Source organism: Polypterus senegalus, chromosome 9 (assembly GCF_016835505.1).
Source record: "Polypterus senegalus isolate Bchr_013 chromosome 9, ASM1683550v1, whole genome shotgun sequence".
In the NCBI taxonomy this organism is placed as follows: Eukaryota; Metazoa; Chordata; class Cladistia; order Polypteriformes; family Polypteridae; genus Polypterus; species Polypterus senegalus.
The window spans coordinates 3,973,180-3,995,093 of record NC_053162.1 but is presented as its reverse complement, the minus strand read 5'-3'; the positions used below and the strand labels follow the sequence as shown (position 1 = coordinate 3,995,093).

At 42.2% G+C, this 21,914-nt stretch overlaps 1 protein-coding gene across 1 annotated transcript in view; it reads left to right on the top strand.

The window, feature by feature from the left end:
- Positions 1-852: 852 nt before the first annotated feature.
- The window catches only part of LOC120535076 (noelin), a 155,272-nt gene continuing 134,210 nt past the window's right edge, over positions 853-21,914 (top strand). The window contains exon 1 of the mRNA XM_039762622.1: positions 853-1,523. Within this exon, the coding sequence (XP_039618556.1) occupies positions 1,449-1,523 (75 nt within the window). The 5' untranslated portion in view covers positions 853-1,448. The remainder of the gene's footprint in view (positions 1,524-21,914) is intronic.

Here is a 21,914-nt window from a genome sequence, read left to right as displayed (position 1 = left end):
GGGATTGGCTCCAGCAGACCCCCGTGACCCTGTATTCGGATTCAGCGGGTTAGAAAATGGTTGGTTGGTTATATATAAGACATTATTACCTTATTATATCCAGGTGTGGAACTTAAACCTAGTTAATTTTATTCAATTGATACATGTGAAAGGCACTATATAAATGACAGGCATTAGCGATACAGAGGAGAGATTAGTCCGATAGGTTAGAAAGCTGAAAAAGAGTAGCCTGACAGTTCAATTCACAAACAATAGGGCCTCCTGGATTATCCAGGTCGTGGATTGTAGGAAGAAGGTAAAGCTGAGGTATCTGTGGGTTTTCAACAATGAGGTAGTTGGCATTGGGAGGCTGATCCTTTCTGCTTGTCAGAAAAGAAATAATACAACTGACCTTCTCCTGGTAACCATCTGTCAGACCCTTTGTGAGGAGAAGATAGACATCTGCATTAGAGAGATGTTTGGAAACATCTGCTCCTCCTGCGAGACTATCACGACACTCACCTTGTCTGCAGATTTGATGCCAACATCTTAAACTGCATGCCTACAATACAGTATATCTAATGAAGTATTGGGTGAGAAACATTGCATTTGTTATTTTCAGTTTTGCAAGCAAATATTTGACAGTTTATGTGCAGTAGGAGGAGTGTAATGTTGGAGTAGTGGTGGTGAAAAAAATGAAAACAGTTGCTTGAAAGTGTGTGCAGAGCAAGAGGAGTGGCGTGATGAAGTGTGTGTGTGTGTGTGTGTGGAGGGGGGGGGGGGTAAGTTTAATAATATGAGTGAAGAAACAGGAGTGATGGAGTGAATTATAGAATTAATTTCAAGAAAAATCATGTACACATTTTTCACGTTCGCTCCTCTAAGTGCCAATCCTCCGTGTCATTTCAGATTCTGCGCTCTTGGCGGCCCTTCCCGTTCCCGCGGATGTCCTTCCCGTGCCGCCCGCTCGGCGTTGCCTCTCCGCTGCCTCCGCCGCTCCCTGCTTGCCTGTGCTTGAATTTCCCACGCCCGCCCGCCTGATGTCACATCCTCCCTCCTTCAGCACCGCGGACAGCCCCGCTTTCGGATTTTTTTTTCTCTCTCGCTCTCCTGACAGACCCCCCCCAACCCCATCTTTTTTTTTTTTTTTTGGAGACAAACTTTTGGCAATAAGCGAATAATCATTTCGTGCTTCGCTGAATTTCCGTCCTTTGCAAATGCCCGACGATCAGAGCAGCAGCCATTAAAGAGGTGCAAGGGAAAAAAAAGGCAGTCGCACACAGAAATTGGGATACAATAAATATGCAAAGTGGCGGCTCTGCAAACCAGATTTCTTGCTTTCCTTTATCTGGGTGCTGAAGGCTACGGAAAAGACTGCAACGAGAAAAGAGGTCGATCACCAGGCGAAGAATATAGTGTTGGAAAAAAAACAAGAGATCTGCATGTGAGATCGCTGGTCCCGGCATCGGATGCAAGAGATGCAGCCTGCAAGCAAGCTTTTGAGTCTCATTCTCCTCATCTTGATGGGAACAGAACTCACCCAAGTAGGTTTACAAACGCCATTTTTCCCCGGTTAAAGCTGTACTAACCTCAATTAGCGAAATATGTGGATGGTAATCCTAACATGAAATCGCGCCCGAGAGTTAAATGGATTGAACCCGCCATGGATTAGATGGCTCGGATCTTTACCACGTAACGTGAGCGGAGAGTGCTGGGGAGAGGCGAGGGGCTCGTGGGGACGAAGAGCTTAGGTAGACAGGCTAGGGGACTAACCGTACAGTTATATAATAATAATAATAATAATAATAATAATAATAATAATAATAATAATAGCAGCGCGTTTTGTTAGGCTGGAAATAGTATGCGAGTGACCCACATCCGAAAGGCACTATATTTAAAAAAGCGCACGTCTCACCAAAGGAAACTATAACATAAAAAGCGGTAACAGTAGGGAAATGTTATAAATGTGTCTAAAGAAATAAAAGGCTTTACAGAGACAGGCGTAAAGATTTATTGTTTCAAAATATTTCTCTGTACAATCCAGTAAACACCCGACTGGCGCTTTATAAACCCGCTTGTATTATTGTGCAAAAGATCATTTTTAAAATTCTTTAGATGAAACTGCAGGGGTAATAAAAAGGTTAGAATCACCTTAACTGTCAAATTTAGGATGTCAGTCGAGAATTAAATACTCCATTGATGGCCGTGAGATTAAAGGGCAAACATACGCTGTGAGCACATATATTATATTATATTATATTATATTATATTATATTATATTATATTATATTATATTATATTATATTATATTATATTATATTATAGTAGTTAAATCTGCTAAGATTAGAACTAGAATATAAACGTGCCTAGAAGGTGAAAGTCCTCACATTGCTGTTTGCCTAAAGACTTAATGACATCCTGCATTCTTGATATATTTGATTTTTCAATAATTAAACTCAGAAGAAGCAAACATAACACGAGCAGCCGCTTAATCCGCATTGATTACTGAAGCGAGTAACTCCGGTGGAACTAAAAGCATAGGTCAGGAGTATATGTGACTGCCTGCCGACTTTAGTTTACGGCTGATCAATTAAAAAAAAAAAAAAGAAAAGAAAAAGAGTCATATATTATAAAAATTAACAGAGATTTCTTGAAGTGTAACACCACTTAAAGTAGATTTTTATTTTTTCTGTGAGAAATTCAATAAAAGTGAAAGTAGCAGCAAACTGCACTTTTCTTTGCTTAAAAGAAGATAAAAGATAAAAGTAATCAATTGTTCAAAAGATACCACCGCCTTCATAAATGCGGAAAATCTGTGGGAGCTCCAGCAATTGATGCATTCATATTACAAACACAAATGTCTGCTTGCTGTTGGGGTTTCATAGACAAAAAAAAAAACCTGCAGCCCTTCCTGATAAAAACACAGGGGGGGCATTGAGGGTGTGGTGGATGGAAGTTGGGGCTTTAGGTGGGACCGTGCGGAGCGACTTGACTTTACAAAAAACTTCACTGTCCACTTCTTTAGCCATCAAGCAAATCCTTGTTGAGCAAAGCCTGCGATGTCAGCGTTTAACCTGAGGGTCTGAAACTAAAGATTACTTAATGGGGGTGACAAGGAAAAGAGCTTCATATATGGAAGAAAGTACATGGAGGGACACAGTGGAGAGAGAAGGTGTACAGGACTTACTAGACAGAGAGAAGAAAGGTGCTATAGGATAGATAGATAGATAGATAGATAGATAGATAGATAGATAGATAGATAGATAGATAGATAGATAGATAGATAGATAGATAGATAGATAGATAGATAGATAGATGTGTGAAAGGCACTATAATAGATAGATAGATAGATAGATAGATAGATAGATAGATAGATAGATAGATAGATAGATAGATAGATAGATAGATAGATAGATTTTTTAAATAGTCTTTAATCAATCAAATAATAAAAAAAACACTAAAACTTCAGTATATTCAATTAACATAAAGACAACATACTTTTTAATAATAAAACACACCTCCAACTTTTTATTTTAACATTTCTTTTAAATTAATTCTAAAACCCACTCTTCTCATCTCTCATCCTACACAAATATTATAAGCATGCATCAAAAACAAAACAATTTTCCTTCCTACTTTACCTTGACAGTACACAACTCCTTCTTCACATATAAATGTAAAATTCAACAGGACAATCATGAGAAAATAATAGATATGTATCTGTTGAGCATTAAGGTAAATAATTGTATATAGTGCCATTCACAAAATGCTATCTGCATTAAAAGGCACAACACATAGTTGTAGATATGAAAGACAGTATACATCAGATAGATAGATAGATAGATAGATAGATAGATAGATAGATAGATAGATAGATAGATAGATAGATAGATAGATAGATAGAAATGCACTATTTAATAGATAGGAGAGGCATTATGTTAAGTATATTGATAAATACATCACAATGTCATTTGATATCATATTGTGATATCAATTGTACTTTTATTATAAAGGGCAGGTTTCAAGTTATTATTATGCAGTGTTAGGATTTCATAAATCAAAGTTGACTCTAAAGGAAAAATATGGTATACATTTATATTTCCACATTTTAAGTATTGTGAAATGCTATGTACTGTATCTACAGTATATAAAGCAGAGTGTGTGTTTTTTTCTGAAAATTTCTCCACACTAGCATTTTATTTTTTTATTAGGGCAGTGTCCCTCAGTTAATTTTAGAGCTTGACACAGGTTTTCAAAATTGTTCCCTATGGTGGGTTTTGTCAGTAAAATTTTGGATTGGGGCCAAACTTTTCAATTTTTACCCCTAGAAATTGTATGTAATGACAGTACCTCAGTATCTCTCTTATTATCTCAAATGCAGTTTACTCCACCCTGGGAAGGGCCAGGTACACCTACTGGTGGTTATGTGTGTATTATATATATTTTTTCATATGTATCATGCACATTCATATACCCAAATAATCTTGTATTTAAATAGCTATTTAATTGTAAAGTGCTTCTTGACTACATAAATATGCTGTATTTTTTCATTATTATCATTATTATTAATGTCTGCCGTCCTCCCGTGTAGTCGTTAGCAGAGCCCGTCACTTCTCAGACCTGAAGGTCAGAATGTCCTCTCCGCGGCGTGGCGAGCTGACCGTGGCCTCGTTACCCGTGTCATGCCCAGCTCTCCCCGGTGCCAGTATTCGCCCCTTCATTATCTGTGAGTTTGGTTTGATTCAGTCTCTCTCTCTCTCTCTCTCTCTCTCTCTCTCTCTCTCTCTCTCTCTCTCTCACTCACTTAGTTCGCTTTAGGCTGAGACTGCAGCGGAGTCTTGGAGTTTGAAACTTCATTGGTCTCCTCCTCCTCCTCTTCCTCCTTACAGCCCGACAGTACAGTTTAATAAACCGGTTAAAGGAACATTTAGTAACAGAATTGAAATGAAATGATTAGTTTTGGGTGCAAACAGTCAGACTGACAGCAAGGTGTCATCATTAGTCTGGAATGCTGCACGGCGAAGACTTTACTTAATTTTAAGCAAACATCTCACCAACTCGTGATGCGCGCGCAGCCTCGGTGGTGGTCTTGGACTTTATTGCTTGTCTGTAAACGTAGGAGGCTTGCCTCCATCACCCCGTCCCAGTCAGGCTGCCTTTCACCAGCGCACACCTGAGCAACGGAGATTTAATGACAACTTTACATAACTGATGGTAGACGTTTACCTTCCTAATTCCTTCCTTTAAATGTGCATCAAAGAATCATCTAATGCTGTGTAAATGTGAACATAATTATAATAAGTGCCGTACGCCATTCTGATACATTATTAATCATAGCCAGCAAAACTCTCATTTACCTTAAAGACTTCAGAGAGCTGACACATAATTTCACTGATTGGTTTTCACCGATGCTCATTAGAATCATAACCCCGATAAAGGCGACAGTGGCAACGACCCGGGACTGAGGAAATGAATGAAAAACGAGCAAAATAACGACGGGAATGACAGCAGAGCCACTGAGCTGACAGTTCATACAAATGTGAGGAGCATCGTCGTATATAGAAATAAAATAAGACATGTGCTCACAATTATTAAATACGACAATGATATGCGATAATAGTAAAAAGAAACGCGATATTTAGACAAGAAAGTCAAACGTTTGAAGTAAATAACTTGGTGTGCAGAAACTCTTCAAGGATAGAGAAACAATCGGAACAAACAAATGAAAAGAAAAGTCAGTCCTGGCTCGAATCAGAACTGAGAAGATCCGCCGTGAAGATCACTGAGAACGCGAATGCTGTTATCTGACAGGAAACTTTTACAGAGTCTATCTCTATGAATTTATGAAAGAGACAAAAAAAAAAAAAAAAATCGGCTGAGAATTAACGACCCCAAATTAGGACGTGGAAGGTAACAAAAATAATAAAAAAAAAACCACGTCATTCAGACATCACAGGTGACCCAATCTGACTTGTGCATTAGTTGTCACTTTTAACAATCTGCTCGTGTTTCAAAGAATCACATCATTAGCAGAAAAAGAAAAGCAGAGACAAGCAAAAAAAAAACTGAAATCCCATATGAGTTACCATCTTATCTCTAAAGTCACCTTTAAATTCATCTTATGAAACCTTTCACATCTATCTATCTATTTATCTATCTATCTATCTATCTATTATATAGTGACTTTCATATCTATCTAACCATCTATCTCTACTATATAGTGCCTTTCACACTATCTATCACTACTATGTAGTGCCTTTCTATCTATCTATCTATCTATCTATCTATCTATCTATCTATCTATCTATCTATCTATCTATCTATCTATCTATCTATTATGTAGTGCCTTTCACTCTATCTATCTATCTATCTATCTATCTATCTATCTATCTATCTATCTATCTATCTATCTATCATATAGTGCCTTTCCCATCTATCTATCTATCTATCTATCTATCTATCTATCTATCTATCTATCTATCTATCTATCTATCTATCATATAGTGCCTTTCCCATCTATCTATCTATCTATCTATCTATCTATCTATCTATCTATCTATCTATCTATCTATCTATCTATCTATCTATCTATCTATCTATCTGTTATATAGTGCCTTTCACATAATCTATCAATCAACTCATTTTCTTCACCTGCTTGTCTAGGTCAGGGTCGTAAGTCAGTTCATTGTGCCAGTCTGTTGTGCCAGTCCATTGCAGGGTGAACACATGCAGGCACATAAAGGCAATTTTATCACTTCAAGTTCATCCAACCTGCATTGATTTTTGTTCTTTAGGAGGAAACCACAGAACCGGCAGGAAACTCCATGCTACGTTGCATCTGTGTAATTAGTTCAAAAAATGAAGTGATGGGAGCTTAAGCTTTGTTGCGTATTCATCAATTCGGGGTAAAAAAGGAAAGATGGGTATTGAGCTGATAACACAAGCAGCAGTCGGCCCCAGCTTGTTGATAAACAGGGCAGTGGCAGCGAGATATGGCAGCACAAAGCCTTTCCAGTGCTGTGGTAAGGTTAGGCCAGCTCTAGGGGTAGACCATGTAGACCCTGGCCTAGGGACAAACTGAATTGGGGGATAGGATGGGTATTAAAACCCATTGAGGTGCCCACTTGCCCACTTGATGTACACCAAACCCTATACAGAAGGCTTGTAGGCCAATCCCACACATGCTGTTGATTTCTCATTAAGCCATGAGAGTGTGTCAATCTCCAAGAGGGGACAAGTTTAACTGAATGGAATAACAGGCTTCAGCTCTGCCTACATAATGGCGCAGGTTTCTCTAATAACCAATTCGCGATTAAACAGGGCTAATTAAGGATGAGCTAAGGGAGAGGACCATTGAGACACTGGAGGGTAGGCTGCCGAGAATGGCGCTTTGCAGTCCTATATAAAGAATAAATTACTAATCAGTCCTTTCATGCACTAACAGCCATTTGTAACATTTATTACGTCTCTAAGTTTTGCTTTCAAATCAATTTCATGGTACCTTGATGAAAAATAGTATTAATGTCTATGAAGAAAAAGAAATATTCTACGTGATTCCAAACTTTTCCATGCTAATATCCTCCATTCATCCATTTTCTAATCTCATTTATCCAGAGCAGGATCAGGGGATAGTTTGAGCCTATCCAAACAATCATGGGGTGCAAGGCAGGAACACGTCACATGCCATCACGTCACTGGGTGAACACACACACACACACATCAGGGGGCCACCAATCCACATGCAGGAGAAAACACAGTATATACACTGCCAAAAATGTTGGGCAACCAGCGGACCCCCGTTTAATGCAGGTGTGAAATAAGGGAAAATGGTCAAAGAAGACAACACACGAGGGGGCAAAATCTATAAATAATAAAGACGTGGTCCATCTCAGTTGTCTGGAGTCAAGATGCTGACTGTCTCTTTCTGGTCCCAGGATGGATCTTAATGGCATGTACCCAGAAGTGCCATGCCTCGTGTTCTGGATGATGCTCTTCTGAACTGAACAATTGTGCCCCACCTTGACCTAAGATGGTATAGCTTACCCAAGCAGAGCATTGAGGATATCACTTATTCATGCACATCTCTTCATATAGTGGCCAGTGGGGGGCACTGCCAAGCTAAGACCCACAGACACCACCCAGTCTCTAACCCTAATTTCATTCAAAGAAAAAAAAAAAACAAGTGTACCAGGGAGCTTGCAGGGCACATCTACCATAAAGACAGAACAGCAAGGCCTCTCCACCTAACCCTAAAGCTGATTTTCTTGATGAGTATACATTGACTCGAGAGTCCGCACAATGTCTGTGTTCGTCCTGGAGGTGGGACGTGTAATATATTTTTAGACTGTCCTTCCCTGTCCCTTTACCCTTAACTTAACATCACTGTCTTTGGGGTGTCTCCCCTTCTTTCTAACGCTAATCCTAATGTTTGTAACCCTTTTCCTCCCTGATGTTAAAATCCTATTTTACTAACCCTAATGCTAAAGATACCGTCTGGGGCCCTGAGGTTAATCAATTACCCTCAGCGCAACACTAAACCTTATCCTTTCTTTTTTTATTGTGTGTTTTTAAGCACCGTATTTGAAACCCTTTTTTAAATATTTATTATACTCCATTTATTAGGTTAGTCTTATTGCTGTTTTTCGGACTTTTGGACTTGATCTTTCTTTTAGAACATTATTTATCTGGTTTAATATTTGCACTTTGAACGGTTAATAGAGGGCGACACGGTGGCGCAGTGGGTAGCGCAGTGCAGTAAGGAGACCTGAGTTCCCTTCCCGGGTCCTCCCTACCTGTATGGAGTTTGCATGTTCTCCCCGTGTCTCCCACAATCCAAAGACATGCAGGTCAGGTGCATTGCCAGTCCGAAATTGTCCCTAGTGTGTGTGGGTGTGTGGGTGTGTGTGCCCTGCGGTGGGCTGGCGCCCTGTCCGGGGTCTGTTGCTACCTTGCACCCTGTGGTTAGGATATAGGGGGTTGGAAAATAACTGACTGACAGTTCTTAGAGGCAAATATTTTAACAGAACAACAGGGTTTTTAGTATGGAGTCTTCTACAGAGTCTTTTTTTTCAGGTATTTATTGAATTAATTTATGAGTACCAGTGGGTTTTGCCCCCCCCCTGCTCGCTTAGCTTGCCAACCCCCGGGCCTGCGTTACACGCTAGCCTCTTTGAGGTTCTGTCGCTCACGTATGGAGACGTGGATGAACAATTTAAACAGATTTTAATAGTTGTAAGAATTGTTAATTATGCGGGCGGCACGGTGGCACAGTGGGTAGTGCTGCTGCCTTGCAGTTAGGAGACCCGGGTTCGCTTCCTGGGTCCTCCCTGCATGGAGTTTGCATGTTGTCTGCGTGGGTTTCCTCCCAAAGACATGCAGGTTAGATGCATTGGCGATCCTGAATTGTCCCGTTTGTGTGTGTCCTGTGGTGGGCTGGCACCCTGCCCGGGGTTTGTTGGCTGGGATTGGCTCCAGCAGACCTCCGTGACCCTGTAGTTAGGATATAGCGGGTTGGATAATGGATGGATGTTACTTATGCATAACAGAACTACACCTGTTTGACATTACAGCGAGTAATTAACCATAGTAAAAAATTATAAAACATAATCATTTGAAAGTGAATTATGCCTCATGTTGCGTTAGAGGTATTCGTTGAGAAATACGATTTTATTCTGTTTGGCTTTGAAATGAACACGCAAAAACTTTTTAAACTTACACTTTTACTGTACAAATTCAGCAAAAACTATTTTTTGAATACATTTTTCATCAATATCACACTGAATTTTGATTCCGTGTTTGGACTTTCATCGTGACAACACAACGTATTACTGCCCGTGACTGAATTTCGTTTCTTTCTCTCTATTAAATATAACGACTTTTTTGAATGTTTGTCCCTGTGATTTGTCAATTGTGTTTGTAAAAGCTATTCTAATGGGAAACTGTTAACATTTTAATACGAATCGCATATCAAGATCCTCTTCTGTGTCTAATGTTACCCTCTGAAGATGGACTACATGACCTTTCTTGGATACATCCTTCTTTCTACTTAATTCGTGCGGTGGAAGACCAGACGGTGTTAACGGTTGTAGATATTCTTCATGATATTATAAGTTGATGTCCACACGGTCACCACCAATTGTTTCTGCACAGTCTATTGATACGCATTTAAACAATTTGCTGTGTAACTAATGGACAATTTTCACTTTAATTCACTTGACTTCAACGTTTTGCCCGTGTACTCATTTTTTCTGTTGAAAACCCTTCATGATGAAATATTCTGCAATAAGATTTGGGCATAATGCATCTTCTTTAATAAGGAACTTAAAGTGAGGAAAACATTAACATTTATAAGAGCCGAGAGTGCAGGAACTGTGTCTGACAAAAGAATTCACACCAATGAGAGGTGAGAGGACTGTGGGCGGGGTTTGAGAGGAGGGCGGGACTTGAAAATACATCTCTTTAAACAGGATTTTATTTTATATAACAGAGAGATTTATAATTTTAGTGATGACGCCTTAACTTCAAAATGGGTTGGACAGTCAGTGTGTACTCAGGCCATGCTGTCCTCGATTGGGCATCTCCTTCAAACCCTAACCAAACCCTGTCTAGTTATTAATAATCCACCAGTCGATCCCAACCCTAAATCGATAGAAAATTACAAATCCTGAATTATTGAGCTATAATTAATTTGAAAGACAGCCTACCCCTACCTTTATTCCTAGGGTTAAAAATTATAAAAATTATTTCCCTATTAAATCCCTTAATAAATTGAATTTACAGTCCTAATGTTAAGTCAGTGACCGGGGTTAATAACACTAACCCTGTGTAAGTCCCATATTAATATTCTTTGTGTTATTGCAATTTGTTTTTTGTATAGTGCTTTATGAAAATGATTTTTTTTAAATATTTATACATCTAATTGAAGTGATGTTTTAAAATTGCATATTGTGGATATCCAGTGGGAATCCTTGGTATTTATAAATTAGTAATAAGGGTGATTAAAATGAAAATGATTAGTATGCATTTAGCACTGTAAATAAAGAAGATATATTTAATTAGAGATCTCGTCAGTTGTGTTTATAATTGGTTAAAATGAATTTTAATACCTAAATCAGTGTGCCCCTTATGGAATCACTCTCCACTAACCTACCCCTGTCTAGTTATTAATAATCCACCAGTCAATCCTAACCCTAAATCGATATAAAATTACAAATCCAGAGTTATTGAGCTATAATAATTTGAAAGACAGCCTACCCCTCTCTTTATTCCTAAGGTTTGTGGAAACCGTACCCCCAAACACAGACAGACTGACACCAGGATGTTCAAAGCACACTCCTTTATTTGTCCTGAGCACCACAATGCCTTCTTTCCACCAATTCTCTTTCTTTTCTTCTTCTTCTTCTTCTTCTTCTTCTTCTTCTTCTTTCTCTCTTGACCTCCTTCCTCTTCCTCACAAGCTTTGTCTCCTTCCTCCTAACTCTGGCTCGTCTGCTAGAAGGAGGCGGCCCCTTTTATCATGGCCCGGATGAGCCCCAGGTGCTCTCCTTGACATCACTTCCTGGTGTGGCGGAAGTGTCAGGAAAGCACCTGGAAGCACTCCGGGTCTTCTTGGAAGTATTTCCAAGTATTTGGAAGTGCTGCCATCCAGGATTCCCTTACTGTCCGGGCGCCCCCTGGCGGTGGCCACGTCCTCTCAGGAACGTCCCAGGTCCCTCCTTGTGGCCCCCAGATAGGCCCGGGAGGCTGCCCTCTCGTGGTCGAGGAGTAATACTGTCCATGTCGGGGACTATCCAGGCGTCCCGGCCGGTCAGTGTCCCCAGACATCCGTGACAGGTTATATCCCTAATTTTAATAAATTTAAATTACAGTCCTAATGTTAAGTCAGTGACCGGGGCTAATAACACTAACCCTGTGTAAGTCCCATATTAATATTCTTTGTGTTATCACAATTTGTTTTTTGTATAGTGCTTTATAAAAATGTTTTTTTAAATAATTATACATCTAACTGAAGTGATGTTTTAAAATACTATATTGTGGATATCCAGTTGGAATCCCTGGTATTTATAAATTAGTACGTTTATCTATAAGTATTTATCATTTTAGTGATGAATGGCTGACACCACATTCAAAATGGGTTGGACAGTCAGTGTGTACTCAGGCCATGCTGTCCTCGATTGGGCATCTCCTTCAAACCCTAACCCTGTCTTGATATTAATAATCCACCAGTCGATCCTCACCCTAAATCGATAAGGGTGAGTAAAATGATAATGATTAGTATGTATTTAGCACTGTAAATAGAGAAGATATATTTAATTAGAGATCTCATCGGTTGTGTTTATAATTGGTTAAAATGAATTTTAATACCTGAATCACTGTGCCTGTACATATGCCTTATGGGCTCAATCTCCACTAACCTACCCCTTCTTGGATATTTATAATCCATCAGTTGATCCTAACCCTAACTCGCTAGAAAAAAACAGATTCCGAGTTCAAACCCCAGATGAACAAGAGGAAGTTGACATATTTGGTCCCCCAGTCCGATAAAAAACAGACCATCAATACTTTCCAAAATAAAAAAGTAGACTGGTTCCAGGTTCCAGAGCACCTCATATTGGGCGATTCCTATTTGTCAAGGATACCGGAACATAACTACGGGTAGTCCCCAGGTTACAGACATCCGACCTACGACTTACGAATGGGGCTGCTGCTGCGACCTATGAGCCTCAGTAACTGCTCTGTCAACTTCGGCCTGGGGACGCTGCGAGCGGTGGTTGGATGGAGGCTGGAGTGGGACGATTTTGCTGCTCATTCAGTGTAGTGTCCCTCGGCGGCTCCTGGCGGCAAGCGGTTTTACTGCCCGTCCACCACACACGGCTGCCCCGTTCGTTCTCGGTGGGCAGCTAATAATGCTGCAAGCAGTGACCCAATTGTGGCTGAACGGAAGCCATTGAGGGTGAACGGGGCGACGGGAGGTGGCATTGTAGTGTGCATCGTATGGCTGCGTGTTGAATGGGGGCGATTCACTACCCGCCTTTGGACACACTGTGTTCGTTCCCGGTGGGCGAACGCTGCAGGCAGCATACTGTAGTGGAGGTGACTGTGTGGTGGGCTGGTGATGAACCGCCCGTCGATGGCCCCATTCATTCTCAATAGCAAGCCTGCTTGTACTGTTACACACATAACAGGAAGTTGTCTCTCGTCAGTACATCAGACATGTTGACGACGGGTGCCTTCCTGCTGTGATGGCGTGTACAGTGCTGTGCAGAAGAGCTCGTCTTAACCTTTTGTCCTCACCCTTCAAGAATGTCTCAGAAACACAAATCTGATGCAAGTGCTGGGGATACAGCAAAGACGAGAAAAACCATCACCATGGAAAATAAAGTAGAAATAATAAAAAGGTCAGAGAGGTGAAACTCCATCATTCATTGGCAGAGCACTTGGTTACAGTCGGTCAACAATAGCATTTATTAAAATAATGGACCTGTTCCGACTTACATACAAATTCAACTTAAGAACAAACCTACAGTCCCTGTCTCATACGTAACCCGACGACCGCCTGCATATCCAAGTTAGCTACCCAGGAGCCAAATTTTTAAACACAACTGAGATATTGGCCCGTAATACAGAAATTAAAATGGCGACTCTCTCTGACGAAGTTTATTGGTGCCGATATTTAAGAATAAGGGGGATGATATGGAGATAGTGAATCAGAAAGTGCAACGGATTAGCAAGGAGGATGTAAGGACAGAGATGAAGAGGATGAAAACGAAAAAGCCGTTGGTCCAGATGACATACCTGTGGAAGCATGGAGGTGTTTAGGAGAGATGGCAGTGGAGTTTTTAATCAGATTGTTTAATGGAATCTTGGAAAGTGAGAGGAGGCCTGAGGAGTGGAGAGGAAGTGTACTGGTGGGCCGATATTTAAGAATAAGGGGGATGTGCAGGACTGCAGTAACTACAGGGGGATAAAATTAATGAGCCACAGTATGAAGTTATGGGAAAGAGTAGTGGGAGTGAGGTGATGATTAGTTAGCAGCAGGATGGTTTCATACCAAGAAAGAGCACCACAGATGAGATGTTTGCTCTGAGGGTGTTGATGGAGAAGTAGAGAGAAGGCCAGAAGGAATTGCATTGCGTCTTTGTGGACCTGGAGAAAGCATATGACAAGTTGACTGAGAGGAGCTGTGGTATTGTATGAGGAAGTTGGGAGTGGCAGAGAAGTACATAAGAGTTGTACAGGATATTGTATGAGGGGAGTGTGACCGTGGTGAGGTCTAAGGTAGGAGTGATGGTGTTGGGATTACATCAGGGTTCGGCTCTGAGCCCTTTCTTATTTGCAATGGTGATGGACAGGCTGACAGACGAGATTAGACAGGAGTCCCCATGGACTGTGACGTTTGCTGATGACATTGTGATCTGTAGGGAGCGTATGGAGCAGGTTATGGAGACCCTGGAGAGGTGGGGATCTGAGAGGAGAGGAGAGGAATGAAGGTCAGTAGGACCACCAAGACAGAATACATGTGTGTGAATGAGAGGGAGGTCAGTAGAATGGTGAGGATGATGGGAGTAGAGCTGGCAAAGGTGGAGGAGTTTAAATACTTGGGATCAACAGTACAGAGTAATGGGGAGTGTGGAAGAGAAGTGAAGAAGAGAGTGCAGGCAGGCTGTAGTGGGTAGCCCCTATCCCCTGCTGGTCATCACCTTTAACGTCACCCAATTCTGAAAAAGGTTAATCGCACCTTCATCCTCTTCTTCCAGTGTTTCAGTCAATTAGTCAGTCTACACAGCACACTCTGAACTGCCACTTCTTTCAGTTTTAATGCTCTGCACAGTATTCTGCAGTCATCCTGAGAATGAAATAGCATCATACGGCAAACATATTATTAATTTTTTGTTTGCATTCTGCCACTCTATGGTAACTCATCAATATTCATGAGTGGGGTGGAGCTTTCTGCCTAAACAGCCAATGGTATTTACTTACTGCAAACAAATTATCAATCTTTCTTTGTATTCCATCACTCTATGGTATCTCATCAATATTCAGGAGTGGGGTGGAGCCTTCAGCCTTAACAGCCAATGGCATGTAAACAGAAAATTGTAAAGCTAGTTTTAGAGTAAACTGAAACTGACCAATAAGTTTGTAAATTGGTCACCAGATGTTGACACAAACAGTGACATTGATGTATAGAGAACTGTATGTGACGTGATACGCCTTGGCCAAAAGGCAAAATGATTGCCATCAAGCGTAAGGACAAGAAAGATGTGAGCCCCTTGGGCACTCTTAACCATTTGGCACTTGTCAATGTTCATATTGGGGTTAATGTGAAAGTCACTAAGCTTTGAGCTGTGGTATCTCACAGTAACACAAAGGATGCTGTGGACCCAGACTGGTACTCGTTTAGTCACATGGAGCAGCTCTTTTCTCTGCTCCCTACAACACAGTACACAAAGTACCAAATGCCCAGTCTAACACAAAAACCTTTTCTTCTTCTTCTTTCTTCACCTCCACTCCTCATCACAAGCTTCATCTCCTAGTAGTGGTGGCTGGCTCCTTTAATAGGAGACCTGGAAGGACACTCCAGGTATCCGATGAGCTTCTTCTGGCAGCACTTCCGGGTGTGGCAGAAGTGCTGCTAAATAGGGCTTGGGAAACGTCCAGGCGCACCCTGGTGTTGGCCACGGGTCCCAGCATGGTTGAGTTTCCATGCTCCGAACCCATGACCTCATTGCTAGCCATGGGGGCTGCCCTCTAGTGTTGAGGGGGAGATAGTGTCTGGAATAAGCTCTCTTCCCTGTTCCTTCCATTATGGAGGCTTCCCGGTCCACCACAACGCATCAATCATGCAAATCAGACACTGACATTCTATCCTCTCATGTGTCAACATCAGAAAATAATAAACGACGAGTGCGTGAAGAAACCACATGTCTGTTGTCCCGATTGTGACATTGGACTGGGTGTCAGTGGCTGCTTCAAATCAAGTCACACAAAGCACGTTTGCTAAATCTGCCTCCGCACAGCAGCGGACATTCGACAGACCTTTCATACTTTATGTATGTTAGTGTTTTGGTATTTATGTGCTCCTTATTGAAAAACATTCAATGTTTTTGGCTCATTTTTCCAGTGGTACACATAAAGCTGAACATTTTAAGGGTCGGGCAGACTAATGTTGAGCTGAAACCTGGGAGTTGCACCCTGCTGCTCCCTCTAATGGCTGGGAAGACTAATAGGTGGTGCTGGGATGTCCTTTGGCCACTCCAATTCCTAAATGCGTCCCATCCAGGCAGAGGTCCTGACCAACCCTTGGATGACACTTTGTCCTCCATTTGGTGCAGTGGACCCAACCAGCTCCCTGTAGTTTAATTACAACTAGCAAACCCGCAGCATAGCAATGCGCCACATAATTATTTATTGGTGGGTGAACACTTCCTGAAAGACACAATTGTCCAAATGGGGTGGGTCTGAGAATACGACGGTGAGTGAATGAAAAGATGGAACTCTGGAGAGAGCAACATACAAATTGTCCGTGACTGAAAACTGGTTTTGGCAGATACAGGCATTTCTTTTTGAAAGTTTGGCCCTGTGCCTTATTAATTGTCATTGCAAAGGCCAATCTAACAGGAAATTGTCTGCGTGTTAAAGTAAAAGGCAAATTTGAATCTGATGGGGTCAGGGAAATCCGGGGAATAAGGACAGTTTGTGAGGCAGCAGATGCGATAGTCTTACACTCCAGTACATTGTGGTGAATGCTGGCAACAGAAAGTCTAGTGCCATTACAGGTTTCTGAGAAGCATGACGACTGAACCAATTTTAATTTTGAGTTTATGCGGAAGCATACCAGTGGGAGTAAGACTGTTAAGAAACTCTTCGGGGATTGAAAGTTGATCTGCAGGATCGTCTGTGATGATGGAGTCAATGCTGGTGAAAATTACTTCGTCGGTAGGGATAAGTCCTTGAGAGCGAGGGTGGACGCGGGAGGAGGGTTAGAGTTGGCGGGCGGGACTCTGTCGTGCATACCCCATGGTCGGGCGACTTGGTCGATTATATACATAGAAAAGCAGCCGGAACCGAAAAGAACAATGAAAAGTCAACGTGGCTCAGAGGTGCATGTGGACTGTAGCAGAGACGAAAGTGACTGAGGCTGTGTTTGGTGAGGTGTTCCGTGAGGGCACATGAGCAGGCGCAGGCAGAGCGACGGTGGACACGGAAGGAGGGTTAGAGTTGGTGGGCGGGGCTCTGTCGTGCGTATCCCATGGTCTTAGAGTTGGTGGGCGGGGCTCTGTGAGTTGGCAGGCATGGCTCTGTCGTGCATACCCCATGGTCGGGCGACTTAGTCAATTATACTGTATATATAGATACAATACAGTACAATTTATTTTTGTGGAGCCCAAAATCACACAAGGAGTGCTACAATGGGCTTTAACAGGCCCTGCCTTTTGACAGCCCCCCAGCCTAGACTCTCTAAGAAGACAAGGAAAAACTCCCAAAAAAAACCTCGTAGGAAAAAAAAATGGAAGGAACCTTGGGAATGGCAGTTCAAAGAGAGACCCCTTTCCAGGTAGTGTGGGCATGTAGTGGGTGTCAAAAAAGGGGGTCAATACAACACAATACACAGAACAGAACACAAGTCATCCTCAATACAATAGATAGATAGATAGATAGATAGATAGATAGATAGATAGATAGATAGATAGATAGATAGATAGATAGATAGATAGATAGATAGATAGATAGATACTTTATTAATCCCAAGGGGAAATTCCCATACTCCAGCAGCAGTATACTGATAAGAACAATATTAAATTAAAGAGTGATAACAATGCAGGTATAACAGACAATAACTTTGTATAATGTTAACGTTTACCCCCCGAGTCGCATAGTGTGGGGTCTCCTCAGTCTGTCAGTGGAGCAGGACGGTGACAGCAGTCTGTCACTGAAGCTGCTCCTCTGTCTGGAGATGATCCTGTTCAGTGGATGCAGTGGATTCTCCATGATTGACAGGAGTCTGCTCAGCGCCCGTTGCTCTGCCACGGATGTCAAACTGTTCAGCTCCGTGCCTACAATAGAGCCCGCCTTCCTCACCAGTCTGTCCAGGCGTGAGGTGTCCCTCTTCTTTATGCTGCCTCCCTAGCACACCACCGTGTAGAAGAGGGCACTCACCACAACCGTCTGATAGAACATCTGCAGCATCTTATTGCAGATGTTGAAGGATGCCAGCCTTCTAAGGAAGTATAGTCAATATAATACTACAATAGAAATGTTTCAAGTGCAGAGCAAAATTCAACAGTAGATGATATCCCATAATAGGATTTGGATATTTTCAGAGTCCTGGACACCTCAGCCATCAAGCTGCCCTCCCCATATTGGCCATTCCACTGCTGAGTCAGCGCTGGGCCAGCCAATCCGATGACAAGACCCCTTTACCCGATGATTCCTGCGATCCTCCATTTAATTACTTTTCTGGACGTTCTTATTTCTTGACATGAGCAAGGTGACATGGCGGTGCACTGGACAGCCCTCCTGTCTCTCAGATCAGGTGTAATGGGTTCAAGTCCTGCAAGCTGTTGCTGTATCTTTGCTTATCCTCCTCATGTCCACTGTGGGTTGACCTCTCCCCCTACTCTCTCTTCTGTTTCCTTTTCCGGTGTCCTGTTGGTGGTGACTTGCGCCACCACCATCAACTCAAAGCACCGTGATGTTCCAACAATGATGGATAGATTAAAAGCCAGAAGTCTGTATGACCATCAACATCAAGTGACTCTGTGAGAACCCTAACTACAAAGAGGACTATTTCATTTATGTTAGGTAGAATGCCCAGAGGGGACTGGGTGGTCCCGTGGCCTGGAACCCCTGCAGATTTTATTTTATTTTATTTTTTTTTTTCTCCAGCCGTCTGGAGTTTTTTTTTTCTGTCCACCCTGGCCATCGGACTTTACTCCTTTTCTATGTTAACTAATGTTGTCTTATTTTAATTTCTTATTTTGTCTTTTATTTCTCTTTTCTTCATCATGTAATGCACTTTGAGCTACTTTTTGTATGAAAATGTGCTATATAATTAAATGTTGTTGTTGTTCTCCCACACATGAACAATGTTAGAATAATTTGTTACTCTGACGTGCCACTATACGGGGACGTGTGTGATGGATTGGCTGCCCAATTCACCAGTTGCCACTTTGCACCCAAGGCTGTTGGGGCAGACTTTGACTCACTACAATGCTGAATTGGATTGAATGGGTTTGAAAATTCTATGTGATAATAATAAAGTGTGCCACAATCTATAGTTCCCTGCGGTGGGCTGGCGACCTGCCTGGGATTTCTTCCTGCCTTGCGCCCTGCGCTGGCTGGGATTGGCTCCAGCAGACCCTCATGACCCTGTGTTAGGATATAGTGGGCTGGAAAATGACTGACTGACATCTATAGTTTGAAAAGAAAAAAAATATAACCATCAATCCTCATTAAAGAACAAACTTGCTGGTTCCCCCTCCACGAGAAAAGGAGAACCCACCCCTCTGAAATAAGATGAAACCCACAACAGTCATTGGCATCCTGTTACGTATTGTCGTCAGATTGCAAGTAACCACAGGATCTCAGACGAAATGTTGGGGTGTCAGCCGGGCCCCCCGTTTACTCCATTTATACACAAACAACATAACAAGCATGGGATGGAATAAAGCCACCAGCCATCATAACGCTTACTATTTAGGTTTGCCCGGCTTGCCTTTGGACTTCCTTTTCCATAATTGGATCATCTTTCAAGTGTGCCGCCACCTTCCGGGAGTCACGCTCTTTATATAAGACAGGATGGGACCGGGTTGGTTGTCCTCACTGGGTGTCTTCTCTGGAGACAAGGTGGTTAGCAATTGGACCCCCTGATATCCCGGATTGGCAGTGCTTACCTTTTACAAGCAGGGAATGTGACCCTCTGACACACATGCGTGACAAAAATCTGATTCTGCATTGGAGTTTTGATTCAACAGAATAACACAGGCAAGGCAACTAAGCAAACAGAATGTTAAGATGGCTAAAAGAATGTCAGGTTATATAGCGCCTTGACGTGTGGAGTGCCAGTCACAGGAGGTTCTTCTCAGTCTTTCTAACACAGTGGGTGAGGCCTCATCTGGAGTCCTGGCCGCAGTTTTGGTCTCCAGGCTACATAAAGGACATAACAGCACTAGAGAAGGTCCAGAGAAGAGCGACTAGGCTGATTACGGGGGGCTACAGCGGATGAGTTATGAGGAAATGTGAAAAGAGTTGAGCCTTTAATGGAGATGAAGAGGAGACCTGAGTGAAGTGTGCAAAATGATGAAGGGAATTAGTGCAGTGAATCAAGATGGTGACTTTAAAATGAGTTCATCAAGAACACGGGGACACAGTTGGAAACTTCAACACCAACATTAGTAAGTTTTTCTTTACACAAAGAACGAGAGACACTTGGAATAAGCGACCAAGTAGTGTGGTAGACAGTAAGACGTTAGGGACTTTCAAAAGTCGACTTGATGTTTTATTGGAAGAAATAAGTGGACAGGACTGCCAAGCTTTGTTGGGCTGAATGGCCTGTTCTCGTCCAGATTTTCCTAATGTTCTAATACAAATGGATAAAAATGATGGGACCCTTAACCTAAAAATCTGGTTGCCTAACCATTTGAGGTTGCCATGAGTATTCTGTGCCTGTCAAGAGGTCGTTTGGCCCACTCGTCCTGAGCAAACTGCTCCAGCGGCGTCAGTTTTGAAGAGGGTCTTCTCCAGACTGCATGTTTCAGGTCTTTCCATAGATGTTCCATAGGATTCAAATGAGGGCTACAGAAGGCCACTTCAGGACAGTCCAATGTTTTGTTCTTCACTATTCTTGGGTGCTTTTCTCTGTGTGTTTTTGCTCCTTACCCTGTTGGATGATCCATGACCTGAGGCAAAGCACCATGACCCTAGGCAGGATGTTCTGCTCCATAATGTCTTAATAGTCTTCAGATTTCATTGTCCTCTGTGCAGACTCAAGGCCTCCTGTGACAGACGCAGCAAATCATCCTCCAAACGTCACTGAGCCCCTCCATGTTTCACAGTTGGTCTGGTGTTCTTCTCTTTGAAAGCTTCATCTTTTTTCATCTGCGGTCAAAGAGCTGATATGACTTGCCAAAGAGCTCCAGTTTGGTCTTGCCTGTCCAAAGCACATCCTCCCAGAAGTCAATGTGTCTTGTCAATATGCATTTGAGCAAATTTCAGTCTGGATTGTTTATGTGGAGTCCTCTTGGGTCTTCTTCCATCGAGCCCACAGGGACTCAGATGCTGTGATCAGACACTGATGGACCTCCACTCTGGAGTTCAGCTTGGCTCTCTTTGGAAGTTGTCCTTGGCTTTTTGATCGTCCTTCTGCCCATTCTGCCCATTTTTTCCTAACCCTGTGCCAGTGCTTTGTTTGCCCTCTAGGAGGCATACATCTCTACAGACTCTAGCTTAAGCCTAACCCTAACCTTCCATCCAGGGAGGTTACACAGTTTAATGGACCTTCGACTTCTTCATAATATTTGCAGATGTTGTCACAGGAACATCAGGCTGTTTGGTGATAGTGGTCTTCTAGCCTTTAGCTTTCACATGCTGGTCTATCGTTTTCTTTCTGATGTCCTCAGTCCACCCTCTCCTTTGCTTTCTCTGCTCCACATTCAGTGTGGGACACACGACGACACCAAACAGCAGTGTGATGACCTGTCTCCATTTCAGTTGGCTCAACGACTGATTGCACGATTGGAGACGAGTGTGTGTGTGTGTGTGATGCAAATTTAAGAAAACAACAAATCACTCAAATCCAATTATTTAGGATCTTTTCTACCGACAAATGTGTGCAGGCCCATTTTAGAAGGCCTTTGTAGAAGAAGCAACACTTGATCTCTTGTCAGACTCGCTTTGCTTGACTCGATGACATCTCAAAGGCATGCAGGTACACAGGG